The sequence below is a fragment of the Hippopotamus amphibius genome, chromosome 3 (genome assembly GCF_030028045.1).
Source record: "Hippopotamus amphibius kiboko isolate mHipAmp2 chromosome 3, mHipAmp2.hap2, whole genome shotgun sequence".
NCBI lineage: Eukaryota > Metazoa > Chordata > Mammalia > Artiodactyla > Hippopotamidae > Hippopotamus > Hippopotamus amphibius.
Genome location: NC_080188.1, coordinates 161,296,759 through 161,318,543, shown reverse-complemented (window position 1 = coordinate 161,318,543; position 21,785 = coordinate 161,296,759). Strand labels below are relative to the sequence as shown.

At 49.2% G+C, this 21,785-nt stretch overlaps 1 protein-coding gene across 2 annotated transcripts; it reads right to left on the bottom strand.

Moving 5' to 3' along the window:
• Nucleotides 1–286: 286 nt before the first annotated feature.
• Nucleotides 287–13,292, bottom strand: ATF3 (activating transcription factor 3). Of its 2 annotated transcripts, none has more exons than XM_057729418.1 (4): nucleotides 13,111–13,292; nucleotides 6,784–7,027; nucleotides 2,912–3,019; nucleotides 287–1,725 (listed from the first exon to the last, which is right to left on the bottom strand). In XM_057729418.1, exons 2-4 carry the CDS (start codon nucleotides 7,021–7,023, stop codon nucleotides 1,528–1,530), a joined length of 546 nt encoding a protein of 181 aa, XP_057585401.1. In that variant the 5' UTR covers nucleotides 7,024–7,027; nucleotides 13,111–13,292; the 3' UTR covers nucleotides 287–1,527. The 2 variants fall into 2 exon arrangements, with proteins under 2 accessions (XP_057585401.1, XP_057585400.1); XM_057729417.1 differs by having other exon boundaries at nucleotides 13,090–13,281.
• Between the last annotated feature and the right edge of the window lie 8,493 nt (nucleotides 13,293–21,785).

Here is a 21,785-nt window from a genome sequence, read left to right as displayed (position 1 = left end):
TATATCAAAATTCTATCTTAATATCAGACAATCTAAAGGATATGCTTGCTGCTGTGTCCTAGTGTTTGTCAATGAGAAATTGAGCATCAGAAACAACAGACTGAGGAACAGGATTGAAAGTAAAAAATCCCACCTACTGGCACCCCGGAGAACAAAGAACAACAGCTGAAGAGTATTTAAAGCTCAAGACCACCCCCACACCTCCATCTCCAAAGGAGAGGGGAGGGGAATGGTTAGATCTCAACAAACAACTGATTTAAAAGAACAGAAACCAGCTCAACACTTAAGTTCACCATGTCTTGGTTCCAATATTTATTACATTGACAGGTTAGGAATACTAGGATAAATAAGTAATATTTTCTCTTACAGAAAATTGTAATGATACTACTAAGTAGGATTAAACACTCTGAGGATTTCACAGAAACGTCAGAATTGAAACAGACAGTAGCCAGTGGCCAGTGTGAGTGACTGTCTCACAGCTATAAATGCTGTGGGCCAGACTTCTACAAACATCTGCATGACAGAAACAATGCCGTTAACATTTAATAATGCTAAAGCCTGGGCATCACCTGCCTTCAAATGCATCTTCACCGAATGTGGTTCCAACCACAAGAAAAGGAAAGTGGAATATTCTTTGGCTCTTCCGACCTAGAAAAAATTCCTGACCTAAGTCACTGAGCAGAGAATCCTAACCCTTTGGAAGCTGGACTCTGTATCTGCTTTCTTCCTGTGACATTATAACTGAGTTTTCAACAGAGGTGCCTGGGTGCCAAGGGGAAGAGGCCTTCTCTGTTGGCACAAGACTGCACTCAGTGCTGGCCGGCACAGTTCTCTTCTCCCGGGGCTGACAAGCTCTTCTGGCCACGTGAACACTTTGCAAGACACTGCATGTGCTGATAACGCCCCCCCCAGACTCTCAGAAACCAGATCTGAGGAAAGTCACGAAAAAGTCACAGCGGTGTTGTGTGGCGCAAACCTCAGAAGAGCACAATGCCTAGTTTTGAAATGAACTCCTTGCACACAGTAATTCCTGTACAGAACAGCATATTTGCTAGAAAGCACAACCCTGGCCATTGCACAACTTCACGAAATGCCATTCTCACGCCACGTCCCCTACAAGTGACAGTGGCAGTGGCAGCGGAGGAGGTGGCCCCACCCCACGCACCCAAGGTACAGACACTTATTCGCGTGAATCCTAATGGTGGGAGTCCTGGTTATTGCAGAATCCAGATGAAAGGCAGGCAGGACCCTAACCAGGGGCCTTCTGGAGAATCCAAGGATGGCCAGGATGTTAAGGTCTAAATCCTGGAGTTGAGGCAAAAGATGCCCTTGCCCAGGTCCAAAGTCCACTCTGGAGATGAGTGGAAAGGCCCAGCTGAGTCACCAAGGGCCCTCCTGCCCTGATGGTTCCTTGCTGCCAGGATTCGAGAGGTGCACAGGAAGTCAGATCTCCAATGGCTTCAGGGTTTCGGATGTAAAAGGAGGATTCGCTGAGGACTCTCCCAGTTGCCCCCATACCATGGCTGCTTAGCTCTGCAGCGTTCCTTCTTTTATCTGTTGGATAAAAAGGTTTCTCTCATCTTCTGGAGTCCGCCCGTTCTGAGCCCGGACAATACACGTGGGCCGGTGCAGGTTGAGCATGTATATCAAATGCTGCTTCTCATTCTTGAGCTCCTCAATTTGGGCCTTCAGTTCAGCATTCACACTCTCCAGCTTCTCTGACTCCTGGGGGACAAGGAACAGAGATATTAGGAAAGGAGCCAAGGTCCAGTGAGGAAGGGAGTGGCCTGCTGGTGGCCCCTGGGTGGCAGGGGTAACAGCTGGGACACGGTAGGGCCCATCAAGCTGGGAATGGCCTTCAGGGGAATGCCATCAGCTCCCTGCTGCAATGCCCCACAAAGCCAAGGCCACAACATTAGGTTTGGGAGAATCCAGAGACTGGAGAAGCCTTTGAACTTGGAGGCTCCTTCAGAGATGCCCTTGAGGCAGGTTGTGACCCTAACAGTAATGAAACAGCAATAGAACCAACAGTAAAGAGATCTCCTTTGCACGGGTGCAGCAGCCCATGGGCAGGTCTTCTAGACCCAAAAGGGCCTTAAGGACTGGAAAGAAATCCAGAGTCACGGTACTTATTAGTCTTTTATGAGTCACTGATTTCACTGAGAAGCTCGTCTCCCCAGAAAGAATGTATATAGCAATAAACAAAATGCCTTAATTTTCGCTGACCCCCTGAAGCAATCGACAGAACCCTCGGCGACCTTTGGAACCTGGGTGAAGACTCTGCCCTGGCCTGTCCACGCCTGAGGGAGAGAACGCAGCCACTGGAAAGACCGCACCACGGCGTGCTCCACCTACCTGCAGCTGTCCTTCCCCCTAGTGCTTCTCCCTTCTGGAAGGGGAAGCCCACTGAACACAGCTGGGAGCACAGACTATTGGATGCACCAAGAAGAAGGAATGCAGAGGTAAGAACCAGATAGGGATGCAGAGAAAGTGTAATCTCTGCCTGTGGATTAAGGAAATAACTTGTTTGAAGTGAGCCAAACGAGAGCTGGCAGCTTCCTTTTCTCAGGAAGATGGGCGAGTGAAGCCTCTTTAACTGGACTGACATATCTTTCAGCCCAGAGGCTTCTGGATGCGTGTGGACCAGCCAAGGGGGGAATCCGGGCTTCAGATGATCTCGTGGTTTTGAATTCACACACCTGCCCTTCTTATACATCTAGAGTCACATTCATTGTGCTAACAGCTCTGCTACTTCCTCGTTCTGTGACTGGCATTTCTACTACCAACTACAGTGCCCTTCCTGGGAAAGCACTTGGGGTGGGGGCTTTCAAAGTCCCCTTCCTCGTGTGACGAGAGGTGCACGGGGGACAGGCGTGAGCAAGAGGAAGGGGCAAGGTACACAGGCACTCACTTTCTGCAGGCACTCTGTCTTCTCCTTCTTCTTGTTTCGGCACTTGGCAGCTGCGATCTTATTTCTTTCCCGTCGCCTCTTTTTCCTTTCATCTTCTTCAGGGGCTACCTGTACAATTCAAGAGGCACAAGCTTCATGGGAGGCAAGAAATTCAACCCACCTCAAATACACTGCCTTTTATTTCCAGCTTAAACGGACAAACCAGGGCAGCCCTAAAGAATCTGGAAGAAGTAAAGCCCTAGACTTTTGCATGAAACCTCTACACACACACACACACACACACATGCACACACCTGCACACACACACACTTAAGAATGAATAATGAAAATCAAAGAACTGTTAAAATTATATTGGCAATATTAGCAAATTAAAATTTACTTTATTTTAAAAAAGCATTTGGATTTAAAAATAACTGTTTGATATTCAAAGTGATAACTGTTGGTAATAACTAGAGCAAGAAACAGATTTTGTTCCATAAATATGTCCTTTCCCCTGGAACCAGGAATGACCTCAGAAACATCACCTCACCACCCATTCCACCTGCCTCTTCTTCCATTCATCTCTATCTTCACCTGGAGCATCATCATAGCACCTCCTTCCTAAGTTCAGGAGAAGAGGAACCCAAGCCTGTTCCCCAAACAAAGTGGCGTTATCAGCCCATGGCTTGGTGCCACCTGTGGGTGGAGAACTAGAACCACCCATTGATTCATCCAACAAGCAGATATTGACCTCTTCCTCTGTGCCCCACCCCGAGCCAGCCCTGGGATCCTCAGAGAACAAAACCCTGCCCTGCTTTAGGACCTGGTCCTCTGTGAAGTTCAATCTGATCCTGACTATGTCTGAGGACTGATGGGGAATCAGCAAAGTCCAGCTACTGGACCTGGTCAGAGACCAGAGTCCAGCTGGAGTGAAGTACTCACAGTGGGCAGAGTGGGTGATGGTTTAGGCCACTAATGTCAGACCTTGTCATGTCATTTGTCACTGCTCCAGACAGTGGGAAAGGGCATGGGAGCTCACCTCAAATCAAAGAGCTCCTGGGACGCCATGATCACCTCACATCTGACTTTGGATTAGCTGACACTGACTTAACCTTGGGCTGAGACAGAGCCTTTACAACGGAGGGACACAATGAGAGGCATTTCTACCTTTTATGTCTTGGCTCCTAGAGCCACACAGGCAGACAATGGGTTTAGACTAAACTACCTTTGAATCTCAGCTTCACGGCCTATTAGCTGTGAGACCTTGCACAAGTTACTATGCTCTTCTGAGCCTCAGTTTCCTCATTTGTAAAATGGGCTCAATAATCTTACCCACCTAATAGGGTTGTGATGAGGGTTAAATTGGTTAATATACGTAAAGCCCTCTGCACAGGGTTTAGCTTGTAGTGAGTGCTGTGGGGCTTTATCATCATTAATCTCATCATCAATGTCTTCATCCAGAATTCAGCAATGCTAGAATTTCCTTTGCAACTTACTCTACAGATATTTTTGGATAGGGGGAGGATTCAAAGTTTCCTCATAAGAGGAAGTACTTGAAAGTGGAGCAAATCTCAGAGTCACACACTGTCAGCTTTAGTTCAACCCCCTCACTTTACTGACGTGCAAAGAGGCACAGAGTGGCCAAGAGTAATGTGCTCAGGGAGGCCCAGGAATCACCAGCTCGTGGTCAGCTGACCAGTAGGCTACAAAACCAGATGTGAAACCCAGGCCTGTGGCTCCTGGTCCTGTGTCCTCTCTTGGCCACAGCAGCCTCGTGTCACCATGCTGCCTTCCCAGAGCTGCCCAGACACACAGGATCCCTGTGGGTTTCACAGGCTCACTGCCTTAAGTTGAAAAGTACAGCAACCAAGGAGACCAGAACATTCAACCAGGTCATCTGGTGCATTCTTTCCCAGTAGAAAAACCTACTTGTTAAACTGACCTAGTTAAGATCAGAAGGTCACTTGATGAACAAAGAATCACAGTACATGAGTTGGATAACTTTAAAGACTTCAAAGCAGGCTGCCTGCTTCTTTCTCTGAAGAACCCTCCAAATATCCTTCCGAAATGCTTTCCTTCCTTCCATGGCACCCCACTACTTCCACTGCATCCTCTAATCTCAAGATATTTAATTAGAAAAAATATTCTTAATTTTTTCCCTTGAGTGTCCTGCATGTTCCACCCTGCACTTTCCAGTATTGGACTGTGCACCAGTGACTGGCACCAGTGACTTCCCCTGAGGTTAACTGGGCTACAGCCAATGTCCCTAATGATGCTGTATGGATATAGCATCAAATAGTAGTTCCACTTAGCATTCACTGAATGCTAACTCTCAGCCAGGCTCTCTGCTAGACCCTTATCAAATATCATCTCCTTTAAGCCTTAGATAAATTCTATACAGGAGTCATTACCTCCGCCCGCACTTTTATAGAGTCATAAAGATTCTTAACCAGCTTCCTTTAAAACTCAGTTCTTTCTGGTCAGGTCCACTACCTCTTGCCCAAAGGCAGGGATCATGCCAGTTAAGTAAGCTTAGAACACTCCCATCTTGCATCCATGAGGGAAAGGCCACCAAAACAGCTGAGATCTCAGCTCTGACGTCTTCGAGGCACCACAGCATCACCAGCAACCACCTCCCAAACTTCTCATCATGCCTGTTACTCCAGGTGTCTTATAAAAAGGTTGCCGAGTAGAGAACAGCACAGGTGTCAGAGACAGAAGTGAACTTGGAGTACAATCTGTATCAAAGCTGTGAGCATGGCTGGCTGGTCCTTGCTCCACCGTCTGGCCACCTGGGTTCTTGTAGTGATGGAAACAATCACCACACTCTGTGCTTCTTCAGAACAACTGGACACAGAAAGTGAGCTCATACAGACTCACGCCTTCCAATACCACCTGTACACTGATGACGCCCAGCCTTGTATCTCTAGCCCTGACTCTTCTCTCACCTCCAGACCCACATATCCGGCTGCCTCCCCCGCACCTCCCCTGGGGCATCAAATAGGACAGATGCCAGCTCTTGCTCCATCCAGCATCCTACGATTCCAATCTCAGCAGCGCACGGACTCTCCATCCTTAGTACTGGTCAGGTCAGAAATTTTGGAGTCACCACTGAGTCCTCCACTTGGAGTCACACCCCACATATGACACCAGGAAGTCAGCTTTACTGTCAAAAACAGGTCCGAAGCTCAGAACTTAGCATCTCACGGCCCCCATCCTGATGCAGACCCTCTCGTGTCTGTATACTGCTTCTGCCCTTGCTCCTGCTGCCCGTTCTTGACACGACAGCCAGGGTAATCACTTAAAAACGTCACGTCAGGCCGTGTTGCTCCTCTGCTCAGAAACCCCCCAGGGGCTTCCCACCTCATTCTGAGTACACGGTGATTCTTTACAACAGCCTATAGGACCCAGTGTGATCTGGGTCCCCATCTATGAATTCAGCACCTACCTGGCTCCCCACCCCAGCCACCTGGCCCTCCTTGCTACTCCTCCTGTGCACCCACCACACCCCTCCCTCCCTGCCCTTATTCTTGATCTTTTGCCAGATACCCTCTTCTGGCCCTCATCTGCTCCTCCTTCGGGTCTCTGCTCAAAGGCCATTCTATCAGTGAAGCCTCTCCCTGACCTCCTGATTTAAAACAGCAACCCCACCCCTACTCCACTTCTCTGTCCCCCTTTATTCTTCTCCTTTGCCCCTGTGTCTCATATCATGCACTTACTCATTTTGTGTATTGTCTGACGCCTGCCGGTGGGAGGAAGGTAGGCTCCCTGTGAGGGCAGTGATTCTGTTCGTTTTATTCACAACTGCAGCCCCTTGCCTAGAACATGCCTGGTGCATGGTAGGTGTTTGATAAGTAAGTGCAGAAAGAACAGACACCCCTGGGAGAACCTACCTCGGCTTTGGTGACTGACATCTCGAGGGGTCTGCCGCTGACGGTGACCGAGTCCAGCGCCGAGGACATCCGGTGGCAGAGGTGCTTGTTCTGGATGGCGAACCTCAGCTCTTCCTTGACAAAGGGTGTCAGGTTAGCAAAATCCTCAAACACCAGTGACCCAGGAGGGGACAGGCAGGGGACGATGGCAGAGGCACTGACTTCCGAGGCAGAGACCTGGCCTGGGTGTTGAAGCATCATTTTGCTGAAAGACACATCGAAACCCAAACTACTTCAGGGATTTGGGGGCGTGGGATCAAGCACCCCCTCCCCACCTCCGCACCTGCGACCTCCAATACCTGAGCCCCACCCCCAGAGGAAGGTCCCATTAGCCCTCAGGCTTCTACTTTGTTTTCATTTCACATCATCCTCATCTTGAGTAAAACAGGTTCTTAAAATACACAGCTCAGCGATGTGGATAAAATGCCTGGTTGAAGTTTATAAGGGGTGGCGTTTCAGGCTACTCGAATTCACAAGAGCTATTAGAGTTGGCTGGTGTGCATATTATGCAAATGTAGCCTCAAACAGTCCTGAAAGAGGAAGAGCATTAAAATAAATCAGTGAGACTACTATGTAACCCCACCTGCAGTCTCCTTTTCAAAAAGAAACTTGGAAGGTATCTGAAATCAAGTTGAATCTATCAGTGAGTGGAAGTAAAAGCAAGGAGTGGGGGACCCTTGAATTTAGCAAATATTTCTCTGAAGCTTCTCCCTCGGGAAGTTGGATCCAAGTCAATGAGAGTGAGGACAGTAATTGTAGTAGGTGTGTTTCTTCGTCCCAATTTGGCAGGGGCTGGGGTGTGGGAATTCAGGTCACAAGGGACTAGTAGTAGCCCCTTCTTAAGGCTAAGACCTCAGAGTAAAGAAAAATGGGGAGCTCAGGATTTGGACCTCTTTTAAGGAGTGTTGTTCAGCCCTGTGATGTCTGGAGGGGCTTGGGCTGGGGGCAGAGGGGACTGGCTGGCGCTAAGGAGTGGTGTGACCTGAGCTCTCTGAGTCTCAGCCTTCATCTGGCAAATGTCTGGGAGCTCCTGCAGCACCGGGATGGAGTCTCCACTGTTGCTCCTTCCAGACCCTGGCCCTGGCACCTGCTGCTCCCAACGCCTGCTGACTGCTGGAGACTCTCCGACCGAATACATGAAATGGGGGAGGGGTGGTCAAATCAAATGGCCTTTGAGGTCCCATCTACCTCTATCATCCTACAGCCCAGGGAACCCAAAGGGACAAAAAAAAAAGTGCAGAAATAGTAATGGTTCCATGGTTCCAGTTTGGAATAGCCCTCCGTAAATCTCTCCTTGCCGTACACTCCCTCCAGCAGTGGCCATGCCCCCTCATCCATGCTTTCAGTTCTCCAGGAGTGATGAGTGTGGGGGTTGTCAGGGCAGGCAGTCCCCTTGGAGTATCCCTCTCAATCCGGGAACCTGTCATTGGCCAAGTCCAGCGAGACAGAAAGCCCTTTGGCAAGTCGCTAACATTTCACAAGTGCCTCCTTCATAGCAGAAACCTTATGTGCATTATCTCACTTAATCTTCACATGAACCAAGTTAGGTCCTAGTCCCATTTTACAGATGAGGCAACTAAAATTTAGACAAGCTAAATAATTTGTCCAAAGTCATAGAGTTAGTATGAGGCAGCGGCAGGATTTGGAATTGAGTTTGACTCCAGAGCTCGTGCCCTTAATTTACAGAGTGTAGAGTATTATTCTACGTTGCAAAAGCAAACAAAAAGCCAGAGCAAACTTTTCTTGGGGATTGGGAGCAGGCATGGGGTGGTATGGGGGTCCTGGTGATGGAGAGGAGACTAAGCAAAGAACCATGGGGAAAACTTGAGCTCTGTATTGAAGTCCTGAGCTTTCTCTGCCTGGGCGCACACTCAGGCTGCCGTCTGCATTCAGGGAGGATGTGTTAGTGAATCTTTTATCCACGAATTTCCAGACTGGGGTCAGAACGTCACGATTTGAGGCCCACTTCCTCATGTGTCATCATTATACCTCCCAGAGCCTTCTCTCTCCTCTGTAAAAGAAGTTTAATAACAATCATCCTATTTTCCCATAATGTTGTGCAAGGTGTTGAAGAAATAATACCCGACTATGCGCTGGAAAACATAACGCAACTAGTAAATATGTTATTACTGGGCCTCCCAGGGATCTGTCCAGCCCGGGGCTGGCTCTCCTACAGATGCTCTGTGGGGTCCAGGTGGGTGGGTGGCTGGTCACTCTCTTTGATCTCATGCACTTCTGAATACAACACCTTGACCTCTACATCCCCCTTAAGATCCAAGATACAATGATGGAGGCAAGAATTCCAGGCCAATGAACGTCACCACTGTTGACTATTCAAAGAAACCCAGGAAATGTATGTCATTCTCTTCCCAAAGCCCTATGTCATGAGTCAGAACTGATGTTCTTCTATCAATTTAATCCTATAATCTTAGGATGCTGGGAGGAGACTTTTCTGGCAGGTGATAAACTCTGAGAAACCAGCTTTCCAGAACCAGAGGCTTAAGATTCTCCCATGCATTTGTCTTTTCCCTCCCTTTTCAACATTATTAAAAACCCTGTAGAGTTCAGGGGTGGAGTTCACAGCTACCACTGGGCTGGCTTTGTCTGGAGGACTGCGTGGCTCCCTTCTACAAGGGCAGTTTGAATTCCACCGCAGTTGAGTTGTAGTTCCATTTCACCTCCCAAGTTTATTAATGAGCTTTCAAGGCTTGGGGTCTGCTGTGTGGGATATTTTTCCCCCTTCTTAGTGTAAAGTCAGCAGTCCTGAGGAAAGAAACTGAAAAATGCCAGTGGTATGGAATGTTTTTATGAAAAGCATTGGGTGGGCTTACTTGAAGATGGAAACAGGGTGTAAAAATGTCTAAAAGCCTTTCAGGAGGTAAAGCAGTTGTGTCTATAAAGATTTGGGCTTTTCCCACACTCAGCTAAAGTTCAGGTTCTTGAGATACTTTCTAGTTATTCGTTGCCTCATTCTCTTAAGTGTGAGCAGCCTAATCTCAGGCTGTGTCCCTACAAGAAAAATGAAGTTAAATCTTCAGTTTTTCAGAAACTTGAGACCCTTGAACATCCCCCTTTGAAGAAAAAATTTTAGAGGATTTTCTGAGTTGACTTTCTATATTGATCTTAAAATTGTCCAGACTTATTACAAAGAACCTGCATTTTGCTTCTGCTTCATTATCTCTAATCAGAAGTCGTGTCATATAATCAGCAATTTCATCATTTTCAAGAAAGTGAAACTTTACTCATGTATTTCTTTAACTGGAAATTCAGCTCCCAGATTTTATTTCCTAGTAGCTGCTACTACCTTGAATTTTCACTTTTAATTTTCATCTCTTTCCACTAAACGCTGCTCATAAAACATCTTAGAGTAGGTAGCCAGTTCTTTCACTAACTTCCTATCTTTGTCTTTTTCCCAGCCCGCTGGAAGTGGGTATATAGGCACTCCAGTTGTAGGTGTAAGGCTAGACATCAGGACAGAAATGACGCTTGCAGGCCTATTATTACCACTCACACTGAGCACCCAATGACATGCTGTCTGGGCCTCAGTCAACTCATATGTAAAATGAGACCAGTACCGCCTGCCCCAGTTCCCTCACAGGGCTGCCAGGAAGATTATGTGAGATATGTGAAGGTGGATGTACACACATCCTGGGTAACCGTTATTCCTTTGATTCCCCATTTTGGGGGTGGGGGGGCCCATAATGTTGCTGTCAATGAAATTAAGCCCCATTAATCAGGAGTTAACTGGAACCCTCAAGAAATTCAGGTCAGTCACAGCTTCTTTTGCACTTTGATTGACCTCTGGGCTCTTGACACACCAGATCAGTTCCACCAGCGCACTATCTGCTGGCCCCAGCTTGTCTCCACTGGTCTTAAGTACTTGAGAAATAAGCAGTTCTCACACACGAAACCATTTCTGGTTCCTGTGGTGTCCTGGCTGTGTACTTCCTCCTCCCCAGGCCGAGTAACACTTGGAACCACTGACCCTGTCCCATGCCCAGCCCGTTTGAATAAGGAAGAAATCGTGAGCTCTATACAATGGGATAGAACACCCAACATTAGAGTTGTCTAGGTCAGATCTTCACTTTGTAATTGAGTAAAATGGGGTCCAGGAAGATAAAGCGACTTGCCCAAGGCCATAAAGCTGGTGAATGGCCCAGTCCAGGCCAAGCTGTTGACCGTCCACCTGCTGGTCATTTTGCTCCATCATCAACAGAGATTCAACACCGCGTGGATCAACCAACAAGGCAAATGGAAAACAGAGGCATTGGCCAGGTAGATGAAGGGTCAATAGTCCTAGTAACCTGTACCCACCACAGAGGAGGCTTTGATAGGACTAAGACAGGGAGGGAGTATAGAAGAGAACAATGGGGAGAAAAGACAGAGAGAGAGAGAGAGAGAGAAGAAATGGTGAAGTGAAGATAGGAAGGATCTGGAGGCTCCAATAGCTGCCACAGGTGCTGGGTACTGTATCTTATTCACACTTTGTGCCTGGAGTGCTGCCTGCGCTGTTGTCTCTGAAACTATCCAGACGATAATAACTACAAAACCCACCCCCACCCCATTCTTCATGCAGGATATCCTCAAAGCAATGGCTTATTTGTTGTAGTATTATTCTACAGCAAATGCTATATGCAAAGCCAGGGGGACAGCCATACCAATTTCTCCTTCATTTATAGTTAAGGAGACAGAGGCCTCAAACAGATGTGACTGTCACCCACACTGAAATAGGTGAATTAAGAGAGCACCCAGACGGTACAGATGAATTGGTTTGCAAGGCTGAATAGAGACACAGATGTAGAGAACAAACATGCGGACACCAAGGGGGGAAAGGAGGGGAGGTGAATTGGGAGATTGGGGTTGACATATATATGCTAATATGTATAAAATAGGTAACTAATGATAAAAAAAGAGAGCACCCAGATATTCTAGCGCTCTTTTTTTTTTTTTCTGGCTTCGTCAAGGGGTTAGCAAGTCCTCTGTAAGGAAGCATATGCGATTTGGTAATGAAATTAGGGAAAAGCAAATGGTTAGGAGGAAAGGAAGTAATTCAATCAGATGAAAAGAGAGTGGGGGGAGCAGAGAAGGAGAATCATTCCAGAACGTTGGGAAGGGAAGAGATGCCTCACAGAGAAGTCCCTTTCCCACGCCTTCTCGGAGGCCGGCCAGTGACATCCAAGCCCCTTCATTTAAGCCACTCAAGTCCGCTCATCGGTCCCTTTTCTTTCAATGACACCACTCTAGAATATGAAAACCTTCGGCCAGAGAGGACCCTAATGGTTATCCGGTCCAACCACCACCTCGTGCCCGCAAACAGGCAGAGGGGCCAAGAGTGTCTCTATGCCCGCATCTCCCAGCTGGTGATACTGAGGCTCAAGGACGTCAAGCGCAGTATAAGCTCTCAGGGTCCTGGCCCCTAGACCACAGGGCCAGTATCTCACTTATCTGAACTGACTTCGCACTCTCGCTTCCCCCCCACGGTGGGTCTCCCCGGGTGAAAAGCAGAAAAATCCGCGAACCGCCAGGGGAAGAGCCAGAGCTTGAGTCACAGTACAAGAGAAAAGCGCGTGAGAAACTTGGGACAGGAAGCCTCCGGTCCAGGAGCTCGGCACCTGTGCCGGGAGCCCTCTCCGCCTTCCGCCCCGGGGCAGCGGCAGGAGCGCGCGCCACCTCTAAACTTATCCCGACTGACTTTCGCTCCCGGCTACCGGCGCGGTCCCGCCGCCTGGCGCTCCGGGGTAAGCAGGGCGACCCCCAGCGGCCGCGCCCGAGACCCCGGCTCGCCCGTTCCTTCCCCATTCATTCCCGTTCCGCCCCTGGGGCAGCCCTTCCGCGAGCCCCGGCCTCCGCGCCTCTCGGGAAGGCTGGGCTCGGGAGTGGCAGTGCCCGCGCACCGAGCGAGGGATGGAGCCGGCCGGCGAGCCCGCTAGGCTCGGACACCCTGAGCGCCCACCACCCCTCGACCGCTCCCAGGGGGTGAGTAAACCCGAGGGCGGAGAGGAGCTGTGCTCCGACGCCAGTTGAGGAGCAGGAGCCCGACTTCTCAGTTGCCAGGAACATTTCGCGCCCCAAGTCAAAAGAGAAAGTTCTTTGCGATAAAGTTTCTAAAGCGCCGAGTAGCAGTGGTGGCTGGGAGAAGTTCAGCCAGAGTTCTTTCGGAGCCAGAGGCTGGGGGCAAGTGTCGGGGGTGGGCTCAGGGTTCCGGGACTGGTTACTAGAGGGGCGCAAAGAGGATAAAAGCGAGCCACCCTTGCCGCGCTCACTTACTCGTAGGCTTCCAGCGCTCACCTCCTGTCTCCACTCGGGGCGGCCAGGGTCCAGAGGGCGGGCGGGGTCGGGGCGGGGTCGGGCTGTCTGTCTGTGGGGCCGGCGGGCGAGCACCGAGGGCGCACGGCCGGCGCGCGGGCTGGCGGGTCCGCTGGGGCGGCGGCGCGGGGAGACCGCTGTGCAGTGCGCGCCTCGCTACGTGCGACTGTGGCTGGGAGCGCGTTGCATCACCCCTTTTATAGCCCTCCGGCTGGCGGCGCGCCCATTTTCTACGGGTTACCAGTCCCAGGCTGACGTAATGCTATTAATAGCTTCCCCGGAGAACCAGCAGAACTAGGCTGGGCGAAAGCCCCGGGGGGGGGGGGGGGCGGGCGGGGAGGGGCCAAAGAGGAGGAGGGGAAAAGAGGGACCGGTGATGCAAGCTCTGGGAGGAGCCGGCCGGGGAGCGTTCTCCCGGCCTCGCACGCCGGGACACACGCACCCGCCCGCCCTCTCTCTCCATATCAGGGCCGGAGCCGCCCGGGCTGGCCGCCAGATGTGCGTACTCGCCGCTGCGTGTTCCAGGCATGAGCCAATGGTGCCCAAGCCAGCGGCATGACTCCACCGCGCTGGCATCTCTCCCTCCGCTAGGTTGGGGAGGGGGGAGATTGGAGAGGCGGGTCCTGGCCGCTGCCCAGACTAGGTAAGGCTGGGAAGCAAGCAGCGACCTTTCTCTAAAATGCGTGGTCATTTTCTGGAGCTTCGGGAAAATACTCCCTTCCCGGTCGGAAGCCTCCTTCTAAAGTAGGGGACGGGCTAGGAACAGAAGGGTTATTCCCCAGTGTGGGAGAAGTGTTCAAAGGCACCCTTACGGTGAGCCCACACCGTTACCCGCCGGGGGTGACCTCTGCGGCGGGGACCGTGAGAAATCTGTCAGTTAACCCAAGCGGACAGAACAGCGCTCCGCGGGCACCGTGCGCCCACGCCCGCAGCCCCGGCACACCCCACACGGGCGCACACGCGGAACAGCCTCCTGGCGGGTTGGGAACCCAGTTCGCTCCAGGGCGAGTGATAGGACCAAATGGGTTATGATTTTTTTTTTAAACAGCCACAAAGCGTTTGAAATTAACAGTGAAACGAACGAGCCCGTGACAAGATAAGCAACCTGGAAAAATCAGAGGCAACTCAGACAGGGGCTAAGAGTAGGGCTGAAGCCTAGAGGCCAGGGTGAGGTGTAAAGAGTAGGTGCTTTAGTTTCCGCGAGTCCGGCGGGGCGGGGGTCGCCTCGCTCTCTGGCAATGTTGAGGGAAAACCCATCTTCGGCTTCCCCGTGTTTTTCTGCTCCCAGAGAGGATTAGGCTGGGACCGGACGGCCCGGACTGAGGACGCACTAACTGCCGCGGAAACAAGGCCCCGCAACAGAAATGCTTTTCGCCTTAAAGCAGGGTGGCGGGAAGGGCGGGGTCTCGTGGCCCAGATTCGAGCCGAGTCTTCAACAGAACTGGATTTGACCCTTAAAATCGATTTCGCAGTTCCGATTCCCCGATCCCAGCTGTCTAGGCTTCGAGAGCGGAAGAACCAGAGACCTTCTCAACTGCTCATGGACAAATATAGGTGGACGCTTGTGTGGCCAGCCATGTTTCGTACCTGCCTGGGAGGGAGACCCGCGTGCGCCCGTGGGGTGTAGGGGCACGTGCTTCCACCTGCCTTTAGGGAGAGAGACGGTCAAAGGTCATCGTTTGGTAATTTGGGGTAGGAACTAGAAGGCTCTCAGAGCTGAGATCTCTCCGGCAGCCCCACCCCACCTGTAGCCCTCGGCCATTAACTGTCGTGGTGGAGGGTCCTGTCTGTCTCTGCCTCTCTCTGCCTTACACGCACACACACACAAAGTCCCGCACCCTCGGGGAAACTGTCCCTCTCCCCAGCCCCTCCGATGGCCCAGCAGCCTGGCATAGATACCCTCAGGGCTACAGGTAAAACTGAGTCCCCCGCACCCAGGTTCCTCTCCCCCGAACCCGAGCCTCACCGGGACACCCCTTAAGTTTCGGGGCCCAGGACAACGCGGGAGCGGCCTTGGAAGTCCCCGCTCCCCCACCCGTCCGGGAGTCCCGAGGTTCCATGCAGGGTCCTCGGGGATGTTGCCCGGGACCTCACCGGGTTTCCGACAAAGTCGCACGGGAAAAGTGGGGCGTTGTTTTTGCTTTACTTTTCACCCTGGTAACGGGCCTCGCGGCCCCACCCCCAGCCCCCACCCCCAGCTCCACACCCCCCACACCCCGCCCTCCTGCCCACGCACCGGCAGGTAAACCCCGGGCGGGCAGGTAAACCCCGGGCGTGCCGGCACAACCCATAGAGCACCGCGAGAGCAGGAGAGGCGTTTGTAAATTTACATTAAAGTTATTTGGGATTCTCTACATCTTTTCTATCTACTTGTCCAATGCTCCCGAATAAATTGCACCATTATAAAGAGAAACAAGTAGATGGGGGAGAAAACGTGAAAGCGACCCCCCCACACACACACCGTGTTTTCCTTTGTGAAATTCCTGCAGAAATCTTTAACCAGTTTCCATTTTAATCTAGGATTCCATCAATACACCCAAGCCAGGTTTGTGGAGGTTTTCGTCCTGTCGTTAAAGGGAAATTCAGCTTCGGGCGTAGGTAAACAAACAGCTAGACCAGCCTCCACAAAACAATGCAAGAGAAGGGTGATTAAGACGGAGACGTTCACAACTCCTGGTCGGTTTATTTTTATTACCGTGGTACCTCCCGCTCCTCTTATTAAAGCTGCTTCATTCTAATAATTCTTGGTTTAGAATCCCCAAGTCACACCTGGATAGAAATGCTGTCAGCTGTTCTCAGAACTCTGAGCCTCGCTCTCCCACTGAAACTCTAAAAGCGATAAGAATCTTGACAGAGAAGTAAGTCCACCCCCTTGTGAATGAAACTCTTATCCAAGGAAAACAAAAAGGACTGCTGCCTGCCTCCCTGCCTCCATCCCCAAGGAGAACTCTGAAATCTGCCTAAACGAAGAGAGACTGGGAAAGCAAGGGAAGGGGTACAGCCCCAAGGTGTGTGTCCCAGAGGCACGATCATTACCTGAGTCCTGTGCGTCCTCACTTTAGCCTGACTTTGGATCCAACAATGTCCCCCCTGCACACTGTATCATCTAGAGGAGGGGCAAGAAAAGCTTCCCAGAAGGAACCGCTTGTCTACGGAAAGGCAAAGAATGCCTCTCCCCTCCCTGAGAAGGAAGCCCTGGGTAGGGTTATTTCAGGGGTTAATCCTCAATGAAAGAGGGTTAAGCAGAGACTTGAATATTGCTGAGGTTTTACGCTGGAGAACTGCCTGGGGAATCTACATTCAGACCAGCCTCAGTATGTTTTGCTGAGTGAGATAAGAATTGGAAACTTCATGTTGGGACATGTGCACAAGGAAGGGGGAAAAGTTAAAAGGGGAGGGGATGGAACTAGGCAGCTAAAACCAGCCCGCTGTGGCAACCGAATCTAAACAGCAAAACATTGCAGGGAGCCAAAAGAGAGGGAAAAAAAAAGTTCGAGAGATATTTAAAGATTTTAGCAGTTTCTTAGTCCAGGGATCAGTCCCTTCCCACTCCTTTCCCCACCCCCATTATTCTTATTCAAACCTCAAGATTGTATTTGCTCACAGAGCTCTAGAGAGGCAAGTGAAACACACCTTAAAATCAGTCAGGGTACTAGCAGCCCTGTTCTCCTGGCTCAACCCAATTCTGCTCCTCAGAAAGGGAGTGGGGTAGATTTTCTTTTTTTTTTTTTTGGGCACACGGGCTTAGTTGCTCCGCGGCATGTGGGATCTTCCTGGAGCTGGGATCGAACCCGTGACCTCTGCATTGGCAGGCGGATTCTTAACCACTGCGCCACCTAGGAAGCCCATGGGAGTGGGGTAGATTTTCTTCTTCTCTCTTCTGCTTTCCCAAGCCCACGCTTTCTATAAAGTGAATGTGAATGTGGGGATTACTAATTCAAGAGTCTTCTCCCTCAGGAAACATGGGTGAAGCATCGTATAGTGGGCTCTGAAATGTGGAAGGTGGCGCTTTGATTCAGGATTCAGCACGTAGTGGCTGTGTCATCTTGGATAAGTCATTTCACTCTCTGTGCCTAAGTTTCCTCAGCTGAAAAGTGGCCCTCATCATAGCATCTGACACATAAGGATTCACTGAGGATAGGGCACACAGCCAGCCCTCAGTAGTGGTATCATTAACTATGAACCAAGGGAGGCATTCTGGGGATACCCCTGAATCTCTCCCAGAGCCTATTCTGTCCCCCTAGTCAGTGGCAAAGAGTGGGTGAAGTTGAGCTACATCCGGGAACGACCCCATCTTCAGGGGAGTGGGAATAGGACTCCACAAAGAAAACAATGAGAGCAATCCCCATTTTCCATCCACACAACTCTGGTACACATCCGGGGCTCTCCTCAGAGCAGGGCGGACCTGCTAAGTGCCCCAGGATAGGAGCCGGGGTTGAGGAGGGTGTTGGGTTTTGGTCTGGTTCTGCCTTTGGTATTCTTGAGCAAGGCACTCCCGCTCTCTAAGCCCCTCTTGTCTAAAGTGAGGAGCCCTGGGCTGAGCTCTGAGGGTCTTGAATGGAGATCTTCTGCAGAAGCCATCCTACAAGTCCCTGGCAGCCCCTCCTAGGAGAGAGAGGAGTCAGGGGAGGGAGGCGTCAGGGGGAAGGCATGGGAGAGCACAAGGAACAAACTCATTTCAACCATCTCTCTTCCCCTCCAAAAACTAGAGTCAGGAAAAGTTGTCCAACTTGATTATCAAATACAGCCTGTGGTCCTGACAACTTTCCTTTCTCCTCCTCCTCCTCCACCTTCTTCTTCTCCTTCTCCTCCTCCTCCTTCTCTTTGTCCTCTTCCCCCTCTTCCTCCTCCTCCTTCTTCTCTCTCTCTCTCTCTCTTAACATTTCCAGGGAATTTTACCCATGGACTTGGTGCCTTGCTCGGTAGGAGGGGCTGTGAGTGGAGCACCCCAGGGTGCATCTTTGGGGACCTTCTGGTGTGTAGTCCACCTTCTATGCCGTAGACACCCACTTTGGGCCATAGGGTCAAAGCCCAGGTAGCAGCTTTTCCTGTTTAAGAGTGGGGATCCCAGAGCCCTGGGACATCCAAGTCCCCGTAGCCAGGGGAACTGCAGGATTCAGGAGCCCTGGGACCCACTCAAAGTTTCCTCTCCAGCCAACAAAGTGACTTAGTGCAAGTCATAAACACTTCATCTGTGTTCCAGTCTATAAAATTTATTTCATATTTCATATTGACTAATATTGGCTCCCCCAAAACCATTGTTGTAAAGAAGCAATGAGATAACAGGTATGAGAGTCATTTGAAAATAAAGAATCATACTTTTAAAGATCCCTTTGGAGGAGTTAGTATAATTTTTTTTTAATTTAAATTTATTTATTTATTTATTATTTTTGGGGGGGGTACACCAAGTTCAATCATCTGTTTTTATACACATATCCCCGTATTCCCTCCCTCCCTCGACTCCCCCCCACCCTTCCTAATTTTTTTTATCATTATGAAAATTTGGGAAATGGGCAACAGAAAAGATTACCCGTAATCTCAACACTATTAGCACTTTGGTGTGTTTCCTTTTGGTCTTTTTTCTCATGCATATGATTTTTAAAAACAGAATTGTGATTGAGATTGCAAGCAACTTTGAAATTTGCTCTTTTGCTTGTTACTCTGAATTGTATATGGTTCTTATTACCATAATTTTTTCTTCTCAAAAAATGTTGTTCATTTTATTGTGAAATGCAGCACATGTACAGATGATTATAGAACATATATCTGCATTTTAATAGTAAAACAAATTTCAAGACTCTACCACTCAAGTGAAGGAGTAGACTACCACTGCAAGTACTTAGAAGCCCCCATGCGACCATTCCTGATCACACCTGCCTCTCTCTGCCTCCCAGAGGTCACTGCTATCTTGACTTTTATTACCATAATTTTTAATGGCCGATGGTCGTGATATGATTTAGTCATTCCCCTACTTTTAGCAGAGTGTTGCTAGAGTGCTGTACAAATTAAAATCTTTATTACGGGGGAGAGGCATCACATTCCATCATTGCCAGGTTGCTTACATGGAGTTAGAGAAAGGGTCTGGATTTCTATCTTCAAGTGCTACATGCGGTGTAGTGGAAGATGGAAGGATCCTGAATGATTGTGACTGCCAGTGCATTTTCTTTGTTTCTTCACATCTAAGCAAAAAACTCCTGCAGGCACTTTTCCCATGAAGCAACTCCTTTAATCCTCCCCCTCTCTGCCTTCCCATCCCCCTTTATTTTCTGTTTGTCCACCTTAGAATAGACACTCTAGTCTGTGGCATGGGTGAGCGGCACAGAGGCAGAACAGCTGGAGCAGCGCTTCTGCCTGTGCCTTCCGGGCGATTGCTCACAATGGCTCAGGTAGCACCTCAGCTCTGGCATCTCTATGCCAGCTCAGTGGCATGGGCAGCATGTGTGATGTCAGGTAGCAGCCACCAGAGCAGGTTCCTGGAGCCCCAGTGGTGCTGATTCTCCAAACTACAAGACACCAGAACAAAAAGGACCCTGGAAATCATCTACTTCCATCAAACTGGGCACGAGCATGTACATGGGTACACCATTGGGCACCAGAGCCAGGAGGTAGATAGAGGGCATCTTGCTGGAGTCTTAATTAATATGTGCTTTAAATATTGTTTTATATTAAACAAATATGGATATGCTGAATTTAAATATGTCACACAAGAATTTTTAAGGAAAGTTAAATTTGAAGAAGACATCAAATACACTTTGGGCTTGGGACAGGCTACCAAAAGTTATACTCCTAGGGCCCTGGGGGGATTAGTTCCCTATCTAAGTGCCTTTTAGTATACAATAATATAAGCAAATGCTGTTGTGTAGTACTCACAGAGTTCCAGACTGTAGGCTAAGCCCTTTACGTATAGTTAATGCCTATAATCCTCATAACAACCCTATTAGGTAATTACTGTGGACATCTCCATTTTGTAGGTGAGGAAACTGAGGCACAGAGAAGGTAAATAATTGCCAGAAGTTGCCCAGCTAGCGAGTGGCAGAGTAGGATTTGAGCTCAAGCAGTCTGGCTCCCAAGTCGGGGTGCTTGGCCACGACACCTACTGCCTTTCAGCAAATGCTCATAGGAAAACTTGGGGAGCTCTGACGCAGTTCAGCATCCTCAATGGATGGGTGGGGATGTCGAGCTCACAGAGGACAAGTGGCTCTCTTACAATTCTCCAGAATCATACATTCTTTTTATTTTATTATAGTTGATTTACAATGTTGTGTTAATTTCTGCTGTACAGCAAAGTGATTCAGTTATACATGCATATATTCTTTTTCATATTCTTTTCTATTAAGTTTTATCACAGAATATTGAATATAGTTCCCTGTGCTATGCAGTAAGACCTTATAGTTTATTCATCCTGTATATAATAGTTTGCATCTACTCCTCCCAAATTCCCAATCCTTCCCTCCCCCGCTCCCTGTTTGCAGCCACAAATCTGTTCTCTCTGTGAGTCTGTTTCTGTTTCATAGATATGTTCATTTGTGTCGTATTTTAGATTCCACATATAAGTGATATCACTTATATCACTCTTTCTGAAGTACTTCACTTAGCATGCAGAATCATAAATTCTTATACCAAGGGACTTCCCTGGTAGTCCAGTGGATAAGACTCAGAGCTCCTAGTGCAGGGGGCCCAGGTTCCATCCCTGGTGGGGGAACTAGATCCCACATGCATGCCACAATTAAGAGTCCACATGCCACAACTAAAAGGTCCTGCATGTCACAGCCGAGACCTGGTGCAGCCAAAATAAATAAAATAAACAAATAAATAAATCTTTAAATAAATAAGTAAATAATAAATTCTTACACCGAATTGAAGCTTCGCAACAGACTTCGGAACCCCCTGTTTGCCCTTTGCCCCGGAAGATGCTCCATTTGCTAAGGTGGGGCCAAGGTAAAGGACAGCTGCTTGTGAGAGGGATGGACAACTTTTCAGAGGTGTCCTGTGCTCGTGGCTGACCCTGTGCAACGTCCTTGGAGCTGAAAGGGTGAGTGGCAGAAGGGTGGGAGCCAGGGATAGCAGAAGGAAACTTGGACCTGCACTTTTTTCCTTCCTCATGCCTTACCCTTGAAGCTAACACATCATAAAGAACCCTGATACATCAGAAATGTCTAGAGCCCAATGGAAAACTCCATCTGTCAGGCTGACTTACTGACTGATAACAAAAAAAATCAATGGGAGGCTAAGTCATATTTGATAATTACTATTTACTGAGCACATGCTACATGCCAGGCACAATGGTAAGCACTTTTAAAAATACCCAGTATCTTATTTCATCCTTGTAATAACCTAGTGAGGTAGGTATTAGTATTTCAGTTTTACTGATGAGGAAACCAAAGCTCAGAAAGGTTAAGATAATTGCTCTTAGGCCTTTGATTCAAACACAGGTCTGAATTCCTTCAAAACTTCTATTAAGTGCTACTATCCCTCAAATCTTAGAGAGCTTTACATGTACTTATTTTCCTATAGCCTTGCCTCTCTTGTTGAAAAGGGGCACCTCCCTCCCTTTACCAAAGTCTTGTTGAATGCATGGAACCTTCCAGTATTGACCTTACCATACTCCTAAAGTCTCAGAAGACTCCCACGTGACAAATTCCAGATCCCTGTGCCCT